At 45.1% G+C, this 23252-nt stretch overlaps 2 protein-coding genes across 2 annotated transcripts in view; both read left to right on the top strand.

Moving 5' to 3' along the window:
* Positions 1 to 6413, top strand: part of LOC1273935 (uncharacterized) — a 65723-nt gene extending 59310 nt beyond the window's left edge. The window contains exon 9 of the mRNA XM_061650944.1: positions 57 to 6413. Coding sequence (XP_061506928.1) covers positions 57 to 2861 — 2805 coding nt within the window. The 3' untranslated portion in view covers positions 2862 to 6413. The remainder of the gene's footprint in view (positions 1 to 56) is intronic.
* Positions 6414 to 9120: 2707 nt separating this feature from the next.
* The window catches only part of LOC11176130 (uncharacterized), a 34303-nt gene continuing 20171 nt past the window's right edge, over positions 9121 to 23252 (top strand). The window contains exon 1 of the mRNA XM_061644445.1: positions 9121 to 9895. The gene's annotated coding sequence lies outside the window, so the exon portion shown is untranslated. The remainder of the gene's footprint in view (positions 9896 to 23252) is intronic.

The following is a 23252-nucleotide window of genomic DNA, read 5'->3' as shown; positions in this document are numbered from 1 at the left end:
AGCATGTATGCGGTTTGACATTGATTTGTTGCCATATTCTCGTGCTACCATTTTAGTATGATCCAAAGAGTCGACCAACGTTTACGGAGTGTGTAAAAAAGTGTACGCTGCTGTCGGATGTGTGCGAGGATAGCTACAATCATCTACAGCAGCAACAGCAGGCACACTATCGCATGAACCTAGCGAACGGAAGTGCGATCTCGAACGGTGTCGGCGTGAACGGGCTGAACGGGTCTACCAGCAGCAGCTCGGAACCGGTGCCCGCCGTCAGCGAGAATGTTTCCGCGGGCAGCAGCACAACGACCACCCCGTCCAGCAGTGGCGAGTATTCGCAGAACCCGCTGCACCACCGGCGCTCCCTGTCCGAGAATGTGATCGTATTTCCGCCACACACGACGCCGAGTGATAAGGCGCGCTATCATATGTACCAGCGGGGCAACTCGGTGGTTCGGCCGGCCGAACCGGCCATACCGGAATCGCCCACCTACTCCAACCAAACGCTGCGCAAGGTGGCGGAAACGATGCTGCTGAAGGACTCGCAGTACAAGCCGCGGGCCAAAACGGAACCGGGCAGCGGAACGAAAGCGAACCCGTTCAGTGCACTGTCGCAGCTGAAGGGCGTCAAGAAGATCCTAGGACCCAAGCCGGCCGTTACGACGTACAGCTCGGGCGATTTGTTTAGCTCGTGCTTTGAAATATCGGCCCCATACTTCCGGGCCTGGAACTCGGTGCAAAACCAGATCGTGCGTAATGCGCGTGAAGGTCGCAGCTGTGCCGGCGGAATGGCAAACTCGGGCGGTTCCAGCACCGGCAGTGGGCACGGCGAGGGTCAACCGAAAAGCTTGCCCAATTCTCCCACATCGCCGCGCAAGGAGTACGGCGAGGAGGACGAGGATCAATCGGCCGGGGGCGCGCTAGCGAACGAGTACCGCAAAGTGTCGCTCGGAAATGTTCGAAAGTATCGGGCCAGCTTCACCGAACTCTCTAGTCATCCACTGTACAAGAGTGGCCAAATTGAGAATGAAGTTGCGAGTGCGGGCGGAGCGACGAATGCGGCCAAGACATCCAGCACAGCCACCGGTACCAGCTCGGCAGCCTCGCCAAATAGCGTCAATTTATCTACTGTAAAGAAAATGTCCAACGGTAGCGTTAAGCCGATAATGCCTTCCATCGTGTCGGAGGATCCAGTCGACGAGGAATTGGAACTGAACGAAGAGGAACCAAAAGCAGGAGTCAAAAGTTCGAAAGTGCTCAACGGTGGCGATAGCCAGCTGGGCCATCTGTGTGGCAGTAACAATGGAGACAGCGGGACGGAAGAGGGACAGGACGGTGCGAGCTGTGATGGAGAATCGACTCAGCTGGACGATGAGGAGGAAGAGGAGGAGGATGTGGAGGATGGAGAGGTGGTAGTTGTTAGGCAGAAGACTGACGGGGAACCGAGAAATTTGGAGGAGAGGTTGCTTAAGTCTGCGTCTGGTACGACCGTGATAAGCGAGCCGAGTACGGCCGGCACGAGCGGGAAGGATGCTTGCCCGGAGGGAGATGTGGTACTTGAGACGCCTCGGATTCTCACCCGACGGGGATCGACCGAGAGTGGATTCTTTTCCTGCCTCAACGAGGACTTTGGTACGTACAAATCGTCACCTTGCTGCTGTCTGGATCAGATTACACACTTCGAATCGACGGACCGGCTGTCGATGTGCAGATGCATCTACGCGGGAGCGGCAACGTTGACCGGTGCAGGAGGACCAGGTACTGCGTCGAGTGGAACGCCTGCCGACGGACTGACCGGACTGATGTCCAACCAGACATTGAACGACAGCTCAAGCATACTGTTCTTCGACGATAGCTCAACCACGGTCAGCTCCCTGCGCAGCATGGACGATCTGGAGCTGTCGGATTCGATACGAAAGCGCTTCAACCATCTGCACCATCTCCATCCGGTGCATCACCAGCTGCACAACCGGCACCACCACTTGCTGAGCAATGTGGACATCGATGCCCGCTCGATTGACATGGGTCTGATCAACCGGTTGGCGCTCGATTCCGAAATAAGCAGCATGATTCAAAAGAACCAGTTCACCAACCAGCTGCTGTACTGCAAGAACCGTTCCTCGTCGATTTTCACCGACAGCTCGGACGATATCAGCAGCCTGGCCGGTTCGGACTCGCTGCTGTGGGATGATCGCTCGTGCACGACCATGCCAAACACTCGCTCTGCCCAGATTGCCAAGATCGTGGAGTATTTCGAGCGCAAGGGCCAAACATTCAAACCATTCACTGTACCTGATACGCTACAGCTGGGCGCATCTGCCTCCGGGGGCCACTGCGGTGGCGGTGGAACAGGCAGCTCCGTGCATCTGCAGCATCATCATCACCATCACCATCATCATCTACATCACCATCGCCCTAGTGCGGCCTATGCAGCGGGAACGAACGCATCGTCCTGTGCTGGGATGGGTGCCACGGCCACGGGCGGTACCGCACCAACGGCTTCCACCAATACAGCAACACCAAATGGAGCGGTCGTGGACAGTGGACGACGGCATTCTTCCACTTCCGGGGCCGTAACTTCCGCGGCAGCCAATGCAAAGCTGTCTCAGGCTGAACTAAAGCAACGCTTCGAGTACGAAGCGTTCTGTCTGGAGCTGGAGCGAAAGCAGCAAGCTTCCGTCACAGTCCCGAACGCTCCCCAAATACGGTTAAACAACATCTGCGAGGGTAACGTTCGCTCAAAACTGCAACTGTTCGATAAGCAGAGACAGCAGAGCAACGCTGCGGCGGCAACTGTGGCAGCCACAAACGGCATCGCACTGACTAGCAGCAGCAGCAGCAATAATGTCAGCATTAAAGAGGCGTGAATGCTGTGTGACGATTGCACGGTTCTGGCGTGTCACTTCACGCTCGGTCCACACAAAGATCCCGCTCGGCTCGATGGTAGCCACTGATCCGTAGCAGAAGTATCGCGTTCAGTACCAACGCAGGCAGCAACATGAACGGGTTAACCATAATAGATAAGTAGAAAAATGATAATGATGCGAGACGCCTTTAGAATATCGACTGGCAATAGCGATCCCTTCACACGGCTATCACACAACCAGAAGACAGTAGGCTGAAAGTTTACATGCTAAAAGTGTACAGAAGACAAAAAAAAAACAAGAAAAAAAGTTATATTACCTACCCACGTAACGTTTGTTCAAATGGACGGTTAGATGAAAATAGAAGAAACCTCCCAACTTGTTATATGTTTCTCCGTCCTAGCCGTCAGCTACATGAGGTAGCAACAGGTAACAAACCAGCAAATTCAATCCACTAAGCACGAGGAAATCGAAATGTAAGAAACAAATGCGCCAAACAATTGTAACGTAGAACCTGATCGGATGTGTCAAAGAAGTTGCAGCAGAGAAAGAAAGAAAGAGGCAAAAAAATAAGGGCAGTAGTAAAATATATACACATTTCAATTTTGCACGAGCCAATCACCCCTTAGCGCAACAGAAGAGCAATAGCCACAATAGACAATTGGACAGGAGAAGTCAATCGGACACTGTAGTCGTTATTGTCGAAGGTGCAAATACGATCCCACAGTGTTGGCGCGATGGGCGTCACATCTTCTCCTAGATCAATACTTCCATCCTTTAGCGACATTTACATTTACACTCAAATGTCGAGGTAGATAAACGAGGTTCTAGCAATCATCAGGAAAAACATTTTTAAGATGCAAATCCAACCCATCATCGGTGTGAACACGCTAAAGCGCCTGGCGCAATCACGGCATCGTGCAACGATCTAGCTCCATTAAAAGAAACAAGTAAAATTTGCCAAACATACTGTTGGAAAAGGAAGAAGCAAATGAGATGAAGATATCCTGTTTAAAAAATAACACAGAAACACACAATACCGATAACGAAACAGCGAAACATAAGGGCAAGTATAAAGCGTGATGTATAAGGACCATCATACATAACAGTTGGGCCAATCAATTTGCGGCGGTTTTGTGTCTGGTTAGAAAGTCTGAAAAGGAAAATGTAAAGTGGGGAAAGAGTGAATCAATTCGTAAACTTTTTGACGTCCATTTTTTAAAATAATTAATTATATTAGTAGTACACAGAGGAAAAATGAGTTTATGAGAAGGATTAAAAAACACAAACGTGAACATTACGAATCAGAAATGGCACACACACACATCCATTGCAGCCTACAGTGATCAATGTTGTGAAGTAAACCTGTGAGGTGAGTTGGAAGGGATTGTTTCTTTTTTTTTCTTTACACATCTCCCGCGAGAGGACTGAACGATAGTATGTAGCAAATCACAGCTGTGCAGAAGAAATAATGCCAAAAATTGAGATCTACACACATTCACGCAAGCAACGGCTAGAAAAGTGCCGCTTCTGGTTTCTTTCCTGCGTTACATTGCAGGAAAGTTAGGACTATCATTTTCGATCTGTCATTCGCATTATTAGCGATTGGCAGCGTGTGCCCCACGAGGTCTTCCTTATCCGTGCTGTTGCATTGGTATTTCTTTGAGTTTCCGACAACAACCAGATTTAAATAATGAAGTTACAGTGGTTGGTTACACACTCTCGCCTACACACACTACTAACGGTACAGACACAGATTCACAATCAGAAGGTATAGTTTATCATATTGTTTGCCACTAAATTGCTTGCCTACCTCCAGCATCCGTTTGCAGCCAGTTTCTTTTCTCTTTCCCTGCGAGCGCCACCTCTTCTATTTCATGTGGCGAGGCACTAGTATTCCCGTTCCCTTCATATCTGTTTACACCTTTTACCTACTAGTAAAGATGGGCATGTTTGCAATATACTGATCTAGCTACGCATAAACAAACGTTAGAAATTAGTTTACTTTAGTAAGTTCTTACGTTAGTGTCAATTAATTGCAGGAATTAATGATAGTGTATAAATAGTGGGTAGCGGCGATTAGTTTGTTTTAAGGGTCATCGTTCCCACTGCACAGTGCTCGGCCACTTGCTATAAGTTGTAAGTCGGGCTACGCCCTCAGCTAGTTTAGGGACGGGGACGGCGGAGGGTTTAAGACTCCGTTCCGGTGTGAGATTATTTATTACTATTCTTCTGTCGCTCTAGTATACCTCTATGCCACTCTAAGTGATTACACTGCAGCGTTACTTTTAAGTGCAAGTGCGTTAGTTGGTTTGTGTTTTGTTTTTAGCAACAGGTAGCCACAGGTAGAATCCTATCTTATGGCTATACTCGTTAGAGACCCGTTGGTTAGCCAATGCTCTAGGTTTGTGTGCTGTAAATAGTTCAATTTAGCGTGGAGCTGTATGTACTAATTTTAAATCACATTCACAACAAACCCACAAACCACAACCCAGCAAGCTAACATACAATCATCAGGAAGATAAGCAAGTATTACCTAACTTTACATTAATTTTCGCCAGTCAGCCAATTTTCCTATCGTTGTTCTGTACTTTAGAACGAACAGACAGTTGAAGTGCGTTACTTTCCCTGCTCCATTTACTGTTATACTTTGGTACATTTTAAATCCGTTGCTCACCTAGTGAACGCTTGAGTTTGTGTTGGGTCTGGAAGAGAGCTCCTGCTCGTCTGCCGGTAGTATTTGATCCATCCAAGCACGAAATTAAACGCAACCGTACATAATTATATATTCGTACTATACATTAACGGTGTCACACCGTAGTACAACACACACACACGCTGTTCGTTTATAGAAAGCGCAAACTGTTATTTGATGTTCTTTAGGGTATTCTCTTACCAGACAGGTTTAACTATAGAATATGTAAAAACAACATTCAAAAAAGCTAATAAAACCGTTTTCTTCTTCAACCACCTGAAAGGGGGTAATGTGTGCAGGGCAGAGTAAGTTTAAAAAATATCATAAAAGCAAATGAAATTTGGTTAGAAAACCTTAAAAAGACGAGCGGAAAAGAAATCAATTTTCACATTATTACACACGACTGTTTGCAATCTATATTGTAGGTGCAAAGTGCCGCGCCACTGTGTACTCGGTCCCCCTCATGCCAACTGTATGGCTTGTATATAGGTATATACAAATGATAAAGTTAATATATATATTTGATTGTAATTATTATTGTACCAATGAATCGATTGTGCGCAACAAAGTTAGAAACAGCAAATTACGACAAAATTGTGAGGCCGTGTTTTGCTAAATTGTTTGCAGCAGAACCGTTTGCAGACACAAACTACAGATTCAAATTAATGAAACAATCGGAAAAGTCCATAGGTCCATAGAGAATATTTTTAATTTTCGAGCAGCAGGCAGATGTAAGGAAATTCAATCCACAAATTAGGTCAAAAAGATGTCTAGTTACAGAAAGGAAGCGATCGTAAGTTACAAACTGTGTCAAAACTGGGGAAACTGAACGAAATGTTAATAAACATTAGTGAAATACATGCTTTCTTCGTTTGGCTTTGGACACTTCGATGACAGAGCGTAATTTTGATGTGTTGGTAAGGCTAAATGATTTTACATCTACTTTTTTTCATTTTCTACAGGCGTTAGATAAATCTCTTCAAAATCTTTTATTTTTCTTCAAATTCTATTCTGTGACTTCTAACCATTTGTTGAAATAAAAACTAACTTACAAAAATGAACAACTATTAAGAATTAAAGCTATTTATCAGGCTTCATCCATCAATAACGTAACGCTGATGGAGTATCGAGGGGGGGGGGGGGGTGATGGCGTTAAATGTTACGATACCAAAATCCTTGTCGCTTGGTTGGAAAGTTCTTGGTCGCAAAATTGTTCGTCACAATAATCCTGGTCATAAATGTATGATTGCATAACTCTTGATTGCAAATTCCTTCTTTGATTTTTTTTTGTATCTGGTGCAGATTTTTGATTTTGCGACAATCGCAGATTTTTTTTGTGATGATTGCAGGTTTTAAATTCCGCGATAATCGCAGATTTTTTTGCTACAATAGCAAATTTTCTTTCTACTGTCAAAGGGATTTTTTCGACAATAGCATAATTATTTAGCGACAATCGCTGAGTTTTTGCAACAATTGCAGATTTTTTTTGCAAAAATCTAAGTTTTTTTGTGGTTTGCGGCGATTGTAGTTTTAGTGATAATCGGCGATTTTTTTTGCAACAATCGCAGATTTTTTTCGGGAATCGCAGACTTTTCATACGACTATCGTAGATTTCCGATTGTGTGTGGAACGCATGCATCCCAGAGAGATGCACGTGCATCGATACTGATTTCGCCTGAGTCGGCGGACATGTGTACTAGCTACCCAGTGGAAACATATGCAGCCATACTCGAAGGAAGTCATACATGATCGTTGATTTATAAAGCAGCAGTAAATTATAAGTCTCGAGGATGCGCTCCCCACCACGTGCCATAATCGATCTGAGGAAGTTTATCCTAGGTTACAAAATTATTATTCGCAAACGTCTTGGTCGTATAATTCTTGGTTGCAAACTTCTTTGTGGTAAAATTTTTGATCGTAAAATTATTTGTAGCAAAAATTTGTGTTGTTTTGTTTTTTTTTTTGTTTCTGAGTGAACACAAATTTATCTACCTATCTATATATAAAAATCTCGTGTCACGGTGTTTGTTGCGAGCAACTTCCGAAACGGCTGGATCATTTTCAACGAAACTTTGCACACACCTTATGGTGGTATGAGAATAGGTTTTAAGACTTAAAAATCGTTCAGATGTTACACTAAACTTAATTTAATAATGATTTTATAACTCCCATACAAAGAGCAGGATTGTTGTTGTGTTGTATACGGCACTTTGACACTTAGTGTGAGGTGCCTGGCGGTTTACACTCGATGATCGGATCCTGAGGGGATACGGGCACGATATAACTATCCCAAGTAACAAATCAAAAATGGAATATTTTAATTTTATTTTTGAATAACTAAGTTTGTCGGGCCAGCTAGTTAGACATAAAATTATTCTTCGCAAAGTTCTTGGCCGCAAAATTCTTGTTTGTAAAGTGCTTGTTGTTACAAATGTGTTATAATCTATAACGAAATTTTTGAGGGGGTATTTATTACAACGTTACGTATTTGATGGATGAAGCCTTATCTTAGATTGGTTAGCTATCTTCCCTACTCATGATTTCGCGTCGTATGCCTCTGTCTTTCGTTGTTCATAGCTGTTTCGCCATTGTCGTAGTACTACACTCACGTTGATCAATGTCATTCTATCAATCCTGATCAGTTTGGTTTGAAGAGCACATACATTTTAACAACCATTATATGCATCATTTGTTCCCTTTTACAAATGTAGGGAGAGTCACTACAAAACACATACACATACTTGTAAATGCTGAATTGTTTCATAAAACTAAAGAAAAAATGTACGGTACTAAAGTTTATCCAAATAGGCCATTCATGGGGCCGATAAATAACTTTCGTATGTTTGGTGAATTCGTAACGCTCGAAACGTTACGTTGTCCCGGACAATGCGTTACACATAAAGCTTTGAAAGCTTCGCGCAGCTTATAATGATTCGAGCAGATCGTGTAAGTTTCAAGCAGTTTTTTTTTCCTTTCGATTGACTAATGAAATTTATTCCAATATTTGTGAATTATTTGTGTTATTTGTGACTATTTCAAATTATTTCAACTGTTTGTCCTTGAGATTGTATCAGTATTAGTTTCGTGTTTAAATGAAGCTCAGGATCGTATCAGTTACAGATATGATGTATTTATTAATTGTTCTTTCTGGTGCGAGGAGATAATAAAATCCTATTGTTTATTTTTTTTTCAGATAAAACATCAACATAAATCGAACTTGCTCTTTTACTTCCATATATATCAGTTATTAGAGATTTTGCTCCATTCTAGAAATTCTTTCGACAAAAAGCGAACGACCATTCTCATACTTAACCAAATATTGCGAGGAATGTCACCTCCTAAGCACATCTTGGCTTAATACTACCCCTTTGTGGACATGTAAACAAAACTTACCCTTCCAGTGCTCTGTTCCTACCACTGATGCTGCACCGATCGTAGCTCAACACTCTCAAACAGACACATACAGAGAGCTCACCAGCGGAGAGCAAACACCAACAAACAGCATGATCGCGCACTAGCCAACAGGAGAAGGAGAAATGGATCAGCAGAATAGAAAGTTTCGACGCTCGCGTTCGCGCCATTCGTTGATGATCCGCCGTTCGGTGCGGTCGTTTCGTCGTTGTAAGCAGTGCTCACAAGTACCGAGAGGCACAGGTTGTGCCGGGACCTCTCCCCATACATAAAAAAACACCCAAAAAAAGAGGCAAGGCGATTAAAGTGCAGAAGGTCCAACGCCATTGCAGAGACCTTACAAGCGTGAACGAGTTGTGTGTGTTCTCTGTTTCTCTTCGGAAAAGAACCTCGTGCTTATCTTAAAAGAAAGGAAGAACCGTGAAAGAAGAGTATGCTACAGGTGAAACCCGTGCAGCGGAGAGATAGCCACGCTTTGGTGAAATTCCACTTGTGCGTGTGCCCGTTGCGGCTGTAGTGTGTGCAGGTGTGTGCGGCTTTGGCTACTTTGGCGCTCGTCCTCGTTGGCCAAAGGGCACGTTTTTGTGTTCTTTGTCGGTGCGAGCGTGAAGCAGCTGGGGGATAGTTAGTGACGGAACGGAACGGAAGTGAAGTGGGTCACTGGGCGAAAGGGATACCGTGGGCTTACCCCCTATGCAATTCGTGCCATTCTTACACGCAGTGCGCGGCCACTGTGTCGCTGAATGAGTGTTTGTGGTGAACCGAGGAAAAGAAAACTCAACGTCAATTCTTCCCACTGTGCAGTGTGTGTCGCGGAGATCCCCGGGGGTTGCGGTGGGTTGCATCAAAAGCCCAGCAAGAGGAAAACCATAACCCGTCCCCGGCCATTGTGTGTCCGTGTGTGTCCATTCTATCATCCAGCTACGTGAAGGTAAGTTAGCGTTCATCTGATCCAGCGACCGACGGCGTGGTAAAATGTCAACTGCTTGGTTCGAAAAGGTTCGAAAGCGACCCCGGCACGGCTGGCTGAATGTAGGTTAAAACCGAAATTCGTCCAGCCGGCCATATGTGTGGCGTGTGCCCTCTGCGCCCGCTGGTGCGTCCCTCCATTTTGGACGCGAACCTGAAACGCCTCGGTTCGTTGCGTCTTGCCGGCCGACTTCGCACGTAGTGCGCAGCTCGTACGCTCCCTCTCGCGCACAGGTCGCCGTGGTCACTTTCTCGGCCACTCGGCTCGGGCTGTGTGTGAACGGTGGTGGCACTTTCTCCTCATTCCAATCGCATGATGAACAAGCAATGCACGTGGAGTGGAGACACCCAGGATGCTAAGCATCGACGCTATCCTGACCCCGTGGTTACATAAAGTTGGACCTCTCGCGCGTTAGTACGGCGGTTGAGTCAGCGATACGCCAGCGATCGTGATAATCAAGTGTACCGAATTTCCATCCCCTTATACCAACACTCCGGCAGAACCCTCCCCACAAGCTCTGCATCCCGCCGTCCGTTGACGGTTTGCTGACCAAGCGTAAGCCGGACACGGATGTTTGTAACGGATATGCGTCACGGTCCGGTCAATATGTGCAGAAATCGCGCAGGCGCAGGCTGCTCGCGTAAATGTGGGTCACACTCACATATACAAACTCACAATCTCGCGCCTCACTACGCTGGAAACGAGTTTGACCAACCATTCCAGGCTTATCGCCGCCGAAGTGCACGCTTGCACACGCGCTTCGAGCCACCAATTCTCCACGCGCAATCCCCGGGGCAATTCCCGCCGACGCCGGGCCGGGATGGATTTTTGATAATGAAATCATAATCTTCAATTCCCATATACCCGATCGTAGGGGGTAGCGAGGTAACCAATTTTGGCCACGTTGTGATCGCAGGTATGCTTAATGAGCCTTCCATGCACACAATCTCATGGCGTGGAAATGGGACGCCACTTTGCAAATGCTGCTAACACGTGTAATGTGCACCGTGGCAAATGGTAATGTGTGCGCGGTTGCGCGGTTCCAGAAAGCTGGATAGACGGTGCTAGAAATAAGTCACACACACACACACTCTCCCTGCGGCTGGGTGGTCCAAGGGGTACGGTGCTTATCTTTGGACGGACGGTTTTAGTGTGTGTGTGTAGATGAAAGGCGGGCTCAGCCGGTATCGCTCCGGGAACGGTACATATATTTGGAATTCAGGATGGTGAAAATGGATTCAGACCTTATTTGTTAGTCTAAGCAGCAGTTTGGCTGTTTTCGGCACGGCGGGTAACGTAAACGGTAATAAATACAAATAGGCAGGACATGCAATATTAATGGCAACGGATGGTAGCGGACCGTGGAGCAACTGTGCCAAATGCAGGTGTACCGAAATATGGCCACTGATTAGAGAAATTGGGTGCCGAGAGACAAGAAAACGAGCTGCTTGACAACTTATTTACAAATGAGTAGAAATGGCCTTAGGAGAAACTTTTTCGCAAGGAAGCGGTCCCCATAGTTGGTTGATGATGTATCTTCCCAATCTAGGATCTTCTGAAGTTTAAATGGAGCTGCAAAACATTGACAAAAGCATAAGCGATAAACCTCATTGGAATTATCAAAAGTAGATTGAGAGTAGCTTATCTTCTTTTTCTAATTGGATATTGGTCTCCAATGTATAAGAAACGTTTGGAGAAGTGCACAAGAGCATGTTGAAACAAACTGTCCTAATTTTTACAAGTCGACATGCTAACATTCTACGGAGCTCAGTAAATATTTGAGTTAAGGTTACGTTTTGTCGAAATCTTTTGGAAAATTTGGATCCAAAAAAAAAATGGAGAAAAAGAATGTTTACATTAAAAACGAAATCTTTTATTTTTAATACATCGAAACCAATAATGACAATTTGGTAGAGACTCTATGTTATAAAAGTGCATTTTGTATGGACAAAAGATTTATTTTGACTTCTCGATAACGATCAGAAAATGGTGTGAATAAAAAAATTCAATCCGTATTCGTTTTTGACTACTGTGAATGAATGGAATTTGACCTTTAGGCCTTTGATGTGTTATTGTTTATATTTATAATGGATCATGGAGTATAATGGAGTGAAATTGTTTTCATTTAAAAACCTTAACCGTCAAAAATGCGAACAATTTGACTTGTGTTCAACGATAAACCACCTACACGGAACGATCTTCCCAATTAATAAAGGATGTAGAGGATGCTGAATTTGGATGAAAAGATTTTAGAACAAACAGCAAAAACTACGAATGATGAATGGTTTGATGTTTATTTATTTATTTTATTTTGGAATGTAGTATAATGAAAACTGCAAAAAAAATCACATTTAAGGATATTTTAACAGCCCAGCAAACAGACCTCTTATTAACTAAAGACAACTTGCAACCCGGAATCAAACCAAACCCCGTATCCGGGTGCCATTTACTGCACGTATATTATAAACAACAACGTGCGTCATGGATTTGTCACTGCAAAAGAAAGTAACGCAAAATACAGACACATCTCTCCGTTTCGTACTGGGCAGCTTTCACCGGAAGAACAATAATACCGAAGGAGCAGCAAATAAATGACATCATACGTTGGGATGTTGGGAGTGGAAGAGTTGCCCCTTTTGGACGGCTCGAAGGAAGAAAAAACGTTCACTGAAGGTGTCAATGAATAATGACTTCGCTTAGTGCTTAAGCTACACCTCTAACGGGGGAGCACGGTATCGATCGTACAAAGAGATACCAATATGGCGGAATGGAAGACAACGGGAATGCTTGTTGTTGATTAGATATTTGTTCTTGTTTGCTGTTTTTCTTTCTGGGAAGGGGTAGTTTTGAGCGGACAATTTTGAAGCATGTTTTTATCATTCAAATAATGTCCTCACCGCTTGGTTTCAGTTCACATTCCTGCATTCCGTTGGGTTGAGTGAATCACAAAAATAACCAGATTGAGGGAGAGCAAGCAAGCGAGCGAGCGAAAGAGAGGAAGAAATGAAAACAATCGGCAAAGAGGTGTGTTGAAAATGAATCAGCACCATTAACCCAAATTTCACCTTAACCCCCAGCCCGTTCGGTTTGCCAGGTGCCAACACATCCACACACACACAACATTACTTCCTTCGTAGGTATCTTCGCTATGGACGACGACTTGGTAAGGAGCCAAGTAAAATGCCAACTCGATAGATGGGCGTGCGATCATTGTCGGATGGAATTGTGTGTATGGGACCCCTTGCCCACAGGCGACACACGCCAGCCATTCGAAACAAAATAAACCACCAATTGTCACTTTCGCTTCCGCCGGCTAGGGAACGGCTTTATGGGCCGATCGGATCGGGCGCTTAAAATGAACATTTTTGGACACGCGCAAACGGCCCGGGATGAATAATCAATTTTGCATTCCAATCCACATCCGCAGCCCTCGCCGCGTGCAAATCCGTTTCCAATTTCGAAATCCATAAACGACTGGCGTTGCTTCCGGGGGAGTCGTGGACCGTGGAGGGTTTGCCGGCGCTCGCGGAGTGGAGTATGGGCAGTGCGGCCACACGAAAGTACCACTTTCACGCCCGGAACGATGGGCCAACTGTCAAACTTTCGCCAGCATGTTTGGCCCCTTCAAGTCACCAACACCACCAACGCAAAACAGCGGGGGGGGGGGGGGGTGGGGGTTGGAGGAGGTGAACTGGCGGCTCGGGCGCGGAAGCTGCAAGCCATTCCACGCCGCTTCGGGTTGCGACCTTTTCGCGGGAGGCTCCAGCGCGGAGGCTGGAAAAACAAAGGGATGCACTTTTGTTCCGTGCGCGCGCGCTTTTGTTTTCAGCCGCATCGTTCTGCAGCATCATCTGCAGTGGTTTCTTCGTCGTACCGCAGCCAAAAATGAAGCCCGTGGAAAAACGGTTCACAATATTGCCCGAAAGCCGGCTTCCACCCCTTTCCGGTGAGTTGCTGGGAGTTGCGGGAAAACTTTCATTTATTTTAATCAGTGATCACCATTGTCTTGGAGCGCAATCGCGTCCCACTCGTTCATCCACTACCCCTCCCCCCTCCCCCCCACTCCACCATCAAGCTTATGGGTTCGGGAGGGCACGATCATCATGGGAAACAGTTTCCCTTTCCGTCGGGGAGCTTTTTCTTGCTTCTTCTTCGGTTGCTATGGGTTCCCAAGTTTTTCCCATGCAGCAGACACACTGGAGCGCCTCGTCAGGTTCAACTTTGGTGTTGGCGTCTTTGCTTCTCATCTTCGCCTTCGCTTTCCACGCCAGAACGGAAGGTGAAGGTCGGCAATCTAATTGAAGGAACCGTGGTGAGAGCCGTGCGTGTGGCAATGAGTGTGAAGGCGGGAAAAGCTCAATTAGTAGTCTTGAACGATAACAGTTGAGCAAGATGAAAGAGGAAAGCTCCGAATGATGGAAAAGATAGATGGGTTGAGTCGATTTGGTTTTGGGTTTGGAATTGTGGAGATAACGTTATTTTATTAGTTTGGTTTGCAAACTATCTCGCGAGTTCGATCCAAATGATCTTTGCATGAGGATATTATTTCATTTACAGCAATGTAGCAAACCCAATAAAGATAATGTAGCTCATTTATGAACCTTTTTTAATCGAGTTTTAAAGTAACCATTCAACAACAGTTATTTTTTAAATATAAACAAAATCAAAACTCAATTTCCTTTATTCAGTAAGCCACCAAAGGACCAAAGCCAATAGTTCACTACGAGAGCGTCAAGTTTTGCGTTACAAATTCCAATTAAAAATTGAATTAAATCAACCCAAATATTTTGTTGTTGTTTTTTATATACAGGCTTTGGTCCTTTTGGCTGACATTTGCCTCAATTCAAATAAATGAACTATTCTAATGTTGAATAAATTTAATATCGTTTAGATCTCGTGGTAAGTGATAAAATCTCTTCTCTTCATGTCTGCTTCATCCTGCTTACAAATAGCTCATTGCATACATTGCACTTAGCACAGTTGCTGACCTTTTATTATAACGCACAAACACACACATACACACACATGCACCCTGTACCGTATGCACTTTCCTTTCCCAAAACCAATTAAGTTCCTCGTCTGCCGGCGCATCGATGTCACCTGGATGGTTTTTCTTGTGTCTCTGTGTACCATGGACTGATTGTGCGCATGGATTGATTGTGCGCAAGAGACGGCTGGCCTGTGTTTACCGTTAATGCGAAATGAATAATCAATGAGTGTGGACAGCGCGCGGAGGTGCTTATGAATAAGCGAAATCGGACAGACCCGATGATAGCGCGGAATCGGGTTCGTTAACCTTAGTTGTGCGTTGAGCGATGGTCAGTTTTTCACTCATCTCTCGCACAAAAAAAAAACACAATAAATGACAAGGAATGCGAAAAAATGCAAAGTGCCCGAACAAAAAAACACTTCAGAAGATGCACCCCCGGGGGAAATCAGGGTGGAAGGGGCAGAAAAATCAAACGATAAAACGATGATGGGTCACATCAATCAGCTTCAGGGAAGGAAGATTTGCTTTGCGTGCGATCACGATGGCGGCAAATGCTTTCGAATCTTCGTATTAGAAAGTTGGTTTTGAGGAATGTGACTAAAATTTAGCGTTTATTCCGCTGCTTGGATGCTAGTCCAGCCATCCTGTGTGAGGATTATTCTGTGTGATTTCCCGATAAGGTGGACAATAAAATAGGAAAAAAGGAATGTTGAAAGGACGATGGGAGCTTTTATTGCATGAATCATGCTGCTGTGGAATGTAATATCCAATGGCAAAAGATGAAGCTGCCATCCACTCCCCCTAACCTTACGGAATGGATCGGAATAATGAAAACGAAAGCCATCTCAATGTCTTGTTTTTTTCGCTACTCTCACCCACTCTGCTTCAGTTCATTTAGATGGCTTATTAATTGGCTACTTCTAATTGGCAAACACACCTTGACCGCAGCATCCACGCAGTTTGGCCGTGTTCGTTGCTGCTAGGAGTGTGAAAAACAGCGCTCTCACTATCGCTTCCCCACGGTGAAAACTGATCGCAACGCACAAATGTCGGTCCAGATAAACGCGGTGGATTGAGGGGAGTGTGGTGGGTGGTTTCGGTTGATTGATTAATGGCTTGAATGATTTTGCCAACAATAGGCGACACCGATCTGATCGTATCGGAACGGTTTTGCTATGACGGGTGGAGAGAGGGCCGTTTTTCCCACGCCGCCCCGGGAAACTGTGCGGCCACGGGTGTGAGATTTGGGTCGCCACTGTCGCTTCCGGGGAACACCATTAATCATCGCCGGTACTAGGTACTGCTCACAAAATAAGGAAATCGGTACTTACGGAAATGATACGCGGAAGGTGAAATCGTTCAGCAAAACTTCTCAGCAAATGACAGATCGAATATCCAACAAGTGTGATCTATTTGCAAAATTGAGAAATTTGCAATGCTTGAAAGCTGTTGGTACTGTTAATGCGAAACAGAAACATTTGTCTCATGTTTTTGGAGAGTAATAAAGTTATAATAATGCTTACGATCACATCGTCTCAACAAGTGCCTCATTTCACAGCGCTTCAAAACGACTGTAAAGAAAGAGGATCATTTTCATGTTTTGTTGTTGTTGTTGCTGTTGTTTGCACAAACGAGCTACGATTGTTGTTATAAAACTGTTCACTGTTCCACCATTAACTGGCAGCGGCGTACCGTTTCCTCCCACTAGCAAAGACGACCGAAAAACGGTGCTTTAATTATGCGACTTTTATGCACCGCGGAACTGTGGCGGGAAATCATAAAACGGTTACACAGGAACGGAAAGAAACTGTACAAGAGGCTTGCGGAAAAAAACACAGTCCCAGAGATATGCGACATTCATTCCACTCTCATCTTTTGCCACGATCTGTGTCTGTCTTCTTTTCCTGCAGCGTCTCCGGGCGGAATGCGTGATCATTCGGTAAAGATTTTCGTACCTTCAATTGCCATTTCGCATACGGACAGAAGTTGAAGCCTGCTTGAAGATGAAAACAACATTTTAATTGCCACTTTCCTAAGGATTGACGGACACTGTGCGCGCACACACACACTTGCACAGACACATAATAGAGCCATCCAAGTGGTGACGGTGTGTAGTGGACGGATCAGTTAACACGTCAGTTTTGGCTGTCAGCTTGCTGTCCACGTCCGATGACCTTCCAACGGGCACAGTTTGTCGCGAAGGTAAAGTGTGCGACATTAAGCTTACTTTCTTTATGTTAAGGAAAATGAAATAATCATCACAATTACCCGGCCAAAACGGCACCAGAGCGACAAGCGGGAGGAAAAAGAACAACAGCGCTCAACAAGCCTGTCATCGTTTTCACCAGCCTGGATGAGCAATGGTGCGACCATGTTTGTGTTTTTAGAAATGGTCGATTGTTTGACATGAAAGCGCATACGATAGTGTGCAGTTTTTATTTTCCCACCGCTTCAAAGTGCAGCTGGCAAGTGTCAACTGCTGGTGTTGCGTTGAGCAACAGTCAAAATGACGCGACGACTTCCCAGATAATTTTACAGGTATATTTATTGCCGAAAGCTTAACTAACGGTGATAACAAGTAAAAAAACTTCTGTCTCGTCGTACGGTTAGAATAGAAAAGAGCCGCCGCACTCTGTTTCTTTCCGTACATCCTTTCCGTACGCCTTATCCTTTCCGTTCGCATTATCCGTGTGTTATCAAGTATCTGTATCTTTTACACCGGGCAGTCATCAATACGCGTTATTATTATAACGTCGAACAGTTGCCAGACTCGTCGCAACATTCTCCCCTCCAGTGAATTGTCGAATTCACTTTCCCTATGGCTGTTCCGGTGTCGTTGCTGTCCCTATCCTACTCTTTTGGTTCCACGTCTGTCTTGTCTGTCCTTTCTCTCGGTTCGATATCCAAGATCACAATTTTAACGGCGGGTCGTTCTAATAATCCGTTCGCGGTTTGCACTACAGCTTGCCTTACTTGTCCGTCCTTTGCTTTAGTGGTTTGAATCACGCGCCCCTTTGGCCAGCTATTTCGGGGGAGCGTATTATCTACGATCACTACCAAATCTCCTTCTTTAATTGGGCGGCACGGATGAAACCACTTACTCCTCCGAGTGAGTGATGGAAGATACTCGGCGATCCATTTCTTCCAGAATATATCTGCGTAAAGCTGTGCTGTCTTCCACGTGTTTCGTAGCATGCGGGGTGTGTCGTCAAAGTAGATAGGAGGTTTAGACCCGTCGGGGCTTCCAAGAAGAAAGTGGTTTGGCGTCAATGGGGCGTCCATTTCACTGTAGACAGGGATGTGTGTCAAAGGCCTAGAATTGATAATCATTTCTATTTCTGTTAATGTGCTATGTAGAATTTCATCGGATGGCCTTCTTGGGAGATCGTATGCGGCGAGTACTTTCTTTACCGATTGTATCAATCGTTCCCAGCAACCTCCAAAATGTGGCGCTGCGGGAGGATTGAACACCCACTTGGTTTGTGTACTGTTGAACTCCGTCATAAGCTCATCTTCGTTTACATCTTTCATAGCTTGTTGTAATTCCCGTGATGCTCCAATAAAGTTCGTTCCCCTGTCACTTATAATCTCGAGCGGTGTACCCCTTCGCGCGATGAACCGTCGCACAGCTAGAATACAAGATGATGTAGTTAAGCTGTGTGCAACTTCGATGTGTATACCTCGTGTGGTCATACACGTAAAAAGAACTCCCCAACGCTTCTCTGCGTGACGTCCTACTGTTACGCTTATTGGCCCAAAATAGTCTACACCCGCGTAGGAAAAAGGGCGTTGACAGGCGGCTAATCTAGCACGCGGAAGATTACCCATCGGCGGTGGTTCTGGTTGCGCTTTCCGAATCTTGCAGTGTTGGCATTCATGGCGAATACGGCTGTATTCAGCCAATAGATGGGAGATATAAAAACGTGATCTCAGCTCATTTATAGCCGTGCTGTGGTTATGATGACGATACCTTCGATGGAAACTATCCAACAGTAGTTTTACTGCATAATGTCGTCTCGGTAAGATGATCGGTTTCTTGGTATCTTCACCAACCCATGTACACTGATCGATTCTTCCCTGCATTCTTACTATCCCGTTCTCGTCCAATGTCGGGTTAAGCTTGTACAATGGACTTGTTTTCGCTAAAATGGACTTATGATGCTTATTTACTTCCGATTTTTCGAGAAGACGTATGTCTTCATGGAATGCTTCTAGCTGAATTTGACGTATCACGGAATTCTCAGCTGCAATAAGTTCGGTTTGGGTGAGTGGACCAGTATCCCTTGATATTCGGCGTGCCTTTCTTTTAAGATTTTCACAAAATCTCCGAACATATGCCATGGCTCTAAGAAGCCGTTCCCAACGCGAAAACCGGTGAAAATTTATGAGGGTTACACTCTGAGAGTGATATTGCAATTGATGTCGTATTTCTTCCAACGTTTCACCTACTGGTTTATTTTCAAAAGGCCATAATTCTTTCGGATTCCAAAGGAATTCTGGACCCCTAAACCAACGGCTGGTAGGACTAAGGTCTGGTGAACGCTGCCACTTCGTCCCGTCATCAGCAACATTTATTTTTGTTGCAATCCAATTCCAATCTCTTAAATCTGTTGTTTCCAGAATCTCACTGACTCTGAATGCTACAAATTGACTGTAGCGTCGATGGTCGGACTTTATCCAACTCATAACATTGCGTGAGTCCGTCCAGATAAACTGTTCTTTTATGTTAATACGATGGGAGCCTCGTATAACATTTGCTAAACGGGCAGCGATCACTGCTGCTTGTAGCTCTAATCGGGGAATTGAGAGATATTTTAGTGGTGCAACACGAGTTTTAGATCCGACTAAGGAACATTCAATAATCCCATTTTCTTCAAAGCGAAGATACGCCACCGCTGCCATGCCTGTTTCGCTAGCATCACAAAACACATGAAGCTCAATTTCGTTGCTACTACTAACTGAGGTGGATGACCGATAACATCTTGGGATACTTATGTCTTGTACTACAGGAAGAACCGATAGCCAGTACTGCCACTTCTCAGCTAATTTTGTTGATATTACTTCATCCCAGGAACTCCCTTCACGCCAGATTTCTTGCAGAAGGACCTTTAGATACATAAGAAAATTACCTATCAATCCAAGTGGGTCGTATATCGACATGAGGACCTTGAGAACTTCTCTTTTTGTAGGGGTTTTCTTTTCAATCAAGGACGTAAAGTCTTGCCGGGTTGAGATGTTGAAGACGAATGTATCCTTTGCGGTGTTCCACCACATTCCTAGAACCTTCTCTGTGGTTGCCTCGGTTCCTATTGAGACGAGTTTGTTTACAAAATCGCCCTTTAGTAATGCATTCTTCACGTTGTAAGAATTAGTCACCCAGTTTCTTATATTAAATCCTCCTTGTGAGTGTATGAAATGTACCTCTCTGGTCAATCTGATGGCTTCTTCATCGGTTTCAACGCTCGCGAGCATATCGTCAACATAGTGCTCATTCTTAATACATTCCACTGCTCTGGGATATTGGTGCTCGAATCGCTCAGCATTTAAATTTTTAACATAGTGAGCTGTGCTGGGAGAGCACACCGCACCAAAGCTCATTACTGTTAGAACGTACTGTTGCGGAGGGTCGTCAGGTTCACCATCGTTCCAGAATATTATCTGGCTGCGCTGGTCCTGTTGCTTCATTTGTACTTGAAAAAACATTTCCTGAATATCGCCGCAAATTCCAACCTTGAATTCACGAAATTTGTACAATATGGTTTGCAGATTAACTAACAAGTCAGGGCCTGAGACAAGGAACGAGTTTAGGCTCACCCCGTTTGACTTTGCAGCAGCGTCGAATACGATACGTATTTTTCCCGGTTTATTAGGGTTCACCACAGGGAAAATTGGTAAATACCAATCATTTGGATGCCTCTCTAAGGTCTCGTCGGCAGTTAGCTTCCTCAAATAGCCCTTTTGTACGTACTCTCGAAATTTTGTCGTCATTGCAGTGGCTAGTTCTGGGTTTCGCCTCAACTTTTTCACCAGACAGGTATGCCGTTTTAAAGCCATATTTTTACTTTCTGGTAGGTTAATATCATCATACTTCCATAGAAGGCCAGTTTCAAAGCGAGTGTCTCGTAGGTAAACAGTTTTCTGGAGAGTTTTTAAAGCACGCTCTTCCTCAGTTGATCTAACATGTTTAGATGAGTGGTATATTCCGAGCGAGTCCAGTGCAAAGTAATTTTTAAGAGTCTTATCCAGGTCGCCATAACATGAGCAAACGTGGACATTTATATACTCCGGACCATTTCTGCTAGTGGCAATTGATGCTGCACCTGCACAGCTTGGTCCATACACAACCCAGCCGAGGCGAGTTTTGGATGCTGCTGGTTCGTTTTTATTTCCCTCAACCGTTGAAAGTGATCGCGTTAAATGTGAGTTATCCATGCCGATCAAAATACGGGGCACCGCGTTTGTGTACGGTGAAATAGGGAGTCCTTTCAGATATTTGTATCTAAAACCCATCTTGGATGGATTAAGTGATTGCTCTCGTAGTCCAAGACTTTTCACCGTATGTACGTTATTCATCGAATAAATTGTTGAGTTTAAATCCCGTGAAACCCCGATCGCTGCCTTGATTGACTCATCTTCAAACCTACTTTGGTTTCCCGTCCACGATAGACAAAGTGGTTGTGGGGTACCATCGAGCCCTAGTTCTTTGAACAGTTCATGTTCTAAGAAAGTCCCTGATGAACCATCATCAAAGAAGGCAATCACTTCTATAGTTTTCCCTCTGCCATGGAGAACCACGGGAACGTACCTAAATAGTACGACTTCGTGCGAGCCTGAGTGAGTATTACAGGTTTCTGCTTGACGTGATACAGGATGATCTATCTCGTCTCGTGACGTCTGAATTTCTTCTTGGTTTTGTGAATTAGGGTGTGTGGTAAGATAGTTAGGGCGATTAATTACCTTGCTTAATGGTGTTGCTGTAGTCTGCGGTGTCCAGTGTAGAAGCGAGTTGTGGCGTCTCGAGCATCGATTGATTCCGCAAAATGTTTTGACATGGCAGTGATGAGTATGTTGCAAAAGGCAGATACGGCAGATTCGGTGGGATTTTATCAGATTCCACCTTGAGTTGACGGACATCTTCAAAAAGTTTGCACACTTCTCTAGCTTCGGACAGTTCCCTTCACATCCTCGACAATTTTCTGTAAAGGTCTCACCTGCACCCGCTTCTTTGGAATCATTATTTGTTAAATGAGCGTTACATTGTTCATACTTGCGGTTATTCAGACGATCGGTACTGCTTTTCTGGTGTCCTTCGTAGCTGTTACGATAATTTGTATTTGGCATGTTGTGACCAGGTTCAACTCCCTTGCAGGCTGCCTTGGTAAGTTTCTTCATCCACTCATTAAACTGGCTCAGGGTTGGTTCTCCTAAGGCTTCACACTGGTAAAACCAAGTTAGTTTCACGTTAGCAGGTAGTTTACCCACTATCTCATCTAGTAAAGCGTCGCCATTGAGATACTCCACCAGTCCAGAAGCACCCATTGCTGCGCACAGGGTCCGCACTGCGTATCCATAATCTGCAAGCGATTCGAAATCGTTCGCCCTCGGAGCTGGCATCGCACGAATCTTGCTCATGAGAGCCTTAACTATGAGCGCTGGACGTCCATAGCGTTCACGAAGTATCTCGATGGCTTCAGGAACACTCGATGGGTGATAGAGACAACTCTCGACAGCGTCAAATGCCTTGCCCTTTAAACACCGTTGAAGCCGCAACATATTCTCCTCATCACTGCACATACCGTTCGAATAGTCATAGCTGGCGATGAATACTGACCACTCTTTAGGGTTTCCGGAGAAGCTAGGCAATTCCCGGCTGGTGCAGTGGTGCGCAGACACCTGGCTTTGATTAATGACTTGTTGACCACTGAAGCCGTGCCATGGATGCATATGTTCCTTGTCGAGCCGGGTATCACTCTGCGAGCCCGAAACGGGCTTCGGGTGATGCGTTTGAAGAAAACGACGCCTTTCTTCTTGCCGAAAACGCTCGCACTGTTCCTCCAGCAACAGTCTCTGTTCAATTCGAAACTGTTCGCATCTTTCATCGATTCGTCGCAGCTCGTGCTGTAGATTACTCGCCGAACGATCCAAATGCACATCACGCTGATCTAAAAATAAACGCGATTCATATGCGCCACGCGCACTTAGGTTTGGATACATAGGATACTCACTCGGTCGCTGAGCGTTTAACGCTCCATTACTTGTGCACGCGTTCCGAGTGTAGGCCTGTGCACGAGGATCAGCATTCAACGTAACGTCCGTCCGAAGAGTAGC

Source organism: Anopheles gambiae, chromosome 2 (assembly GCF_943734735.2).
Source record: "Anopheles gambiae chromosome 2, idAnoGambNW_F1_1, whole genome shotgun sequence".
NCBI classification, from domain to species: domain Eukaryota; kingdom Metazoa; phylum Arthropoda; class Insecta; order Diptera; family Culicidae; genus Anopheles; species Anopheles gambiae.
The sequence above is the reverse complement of the archived record's forward strand: the minus strand, read 5'-3'. Positions and strand labels throughout refer to the sequence as shown.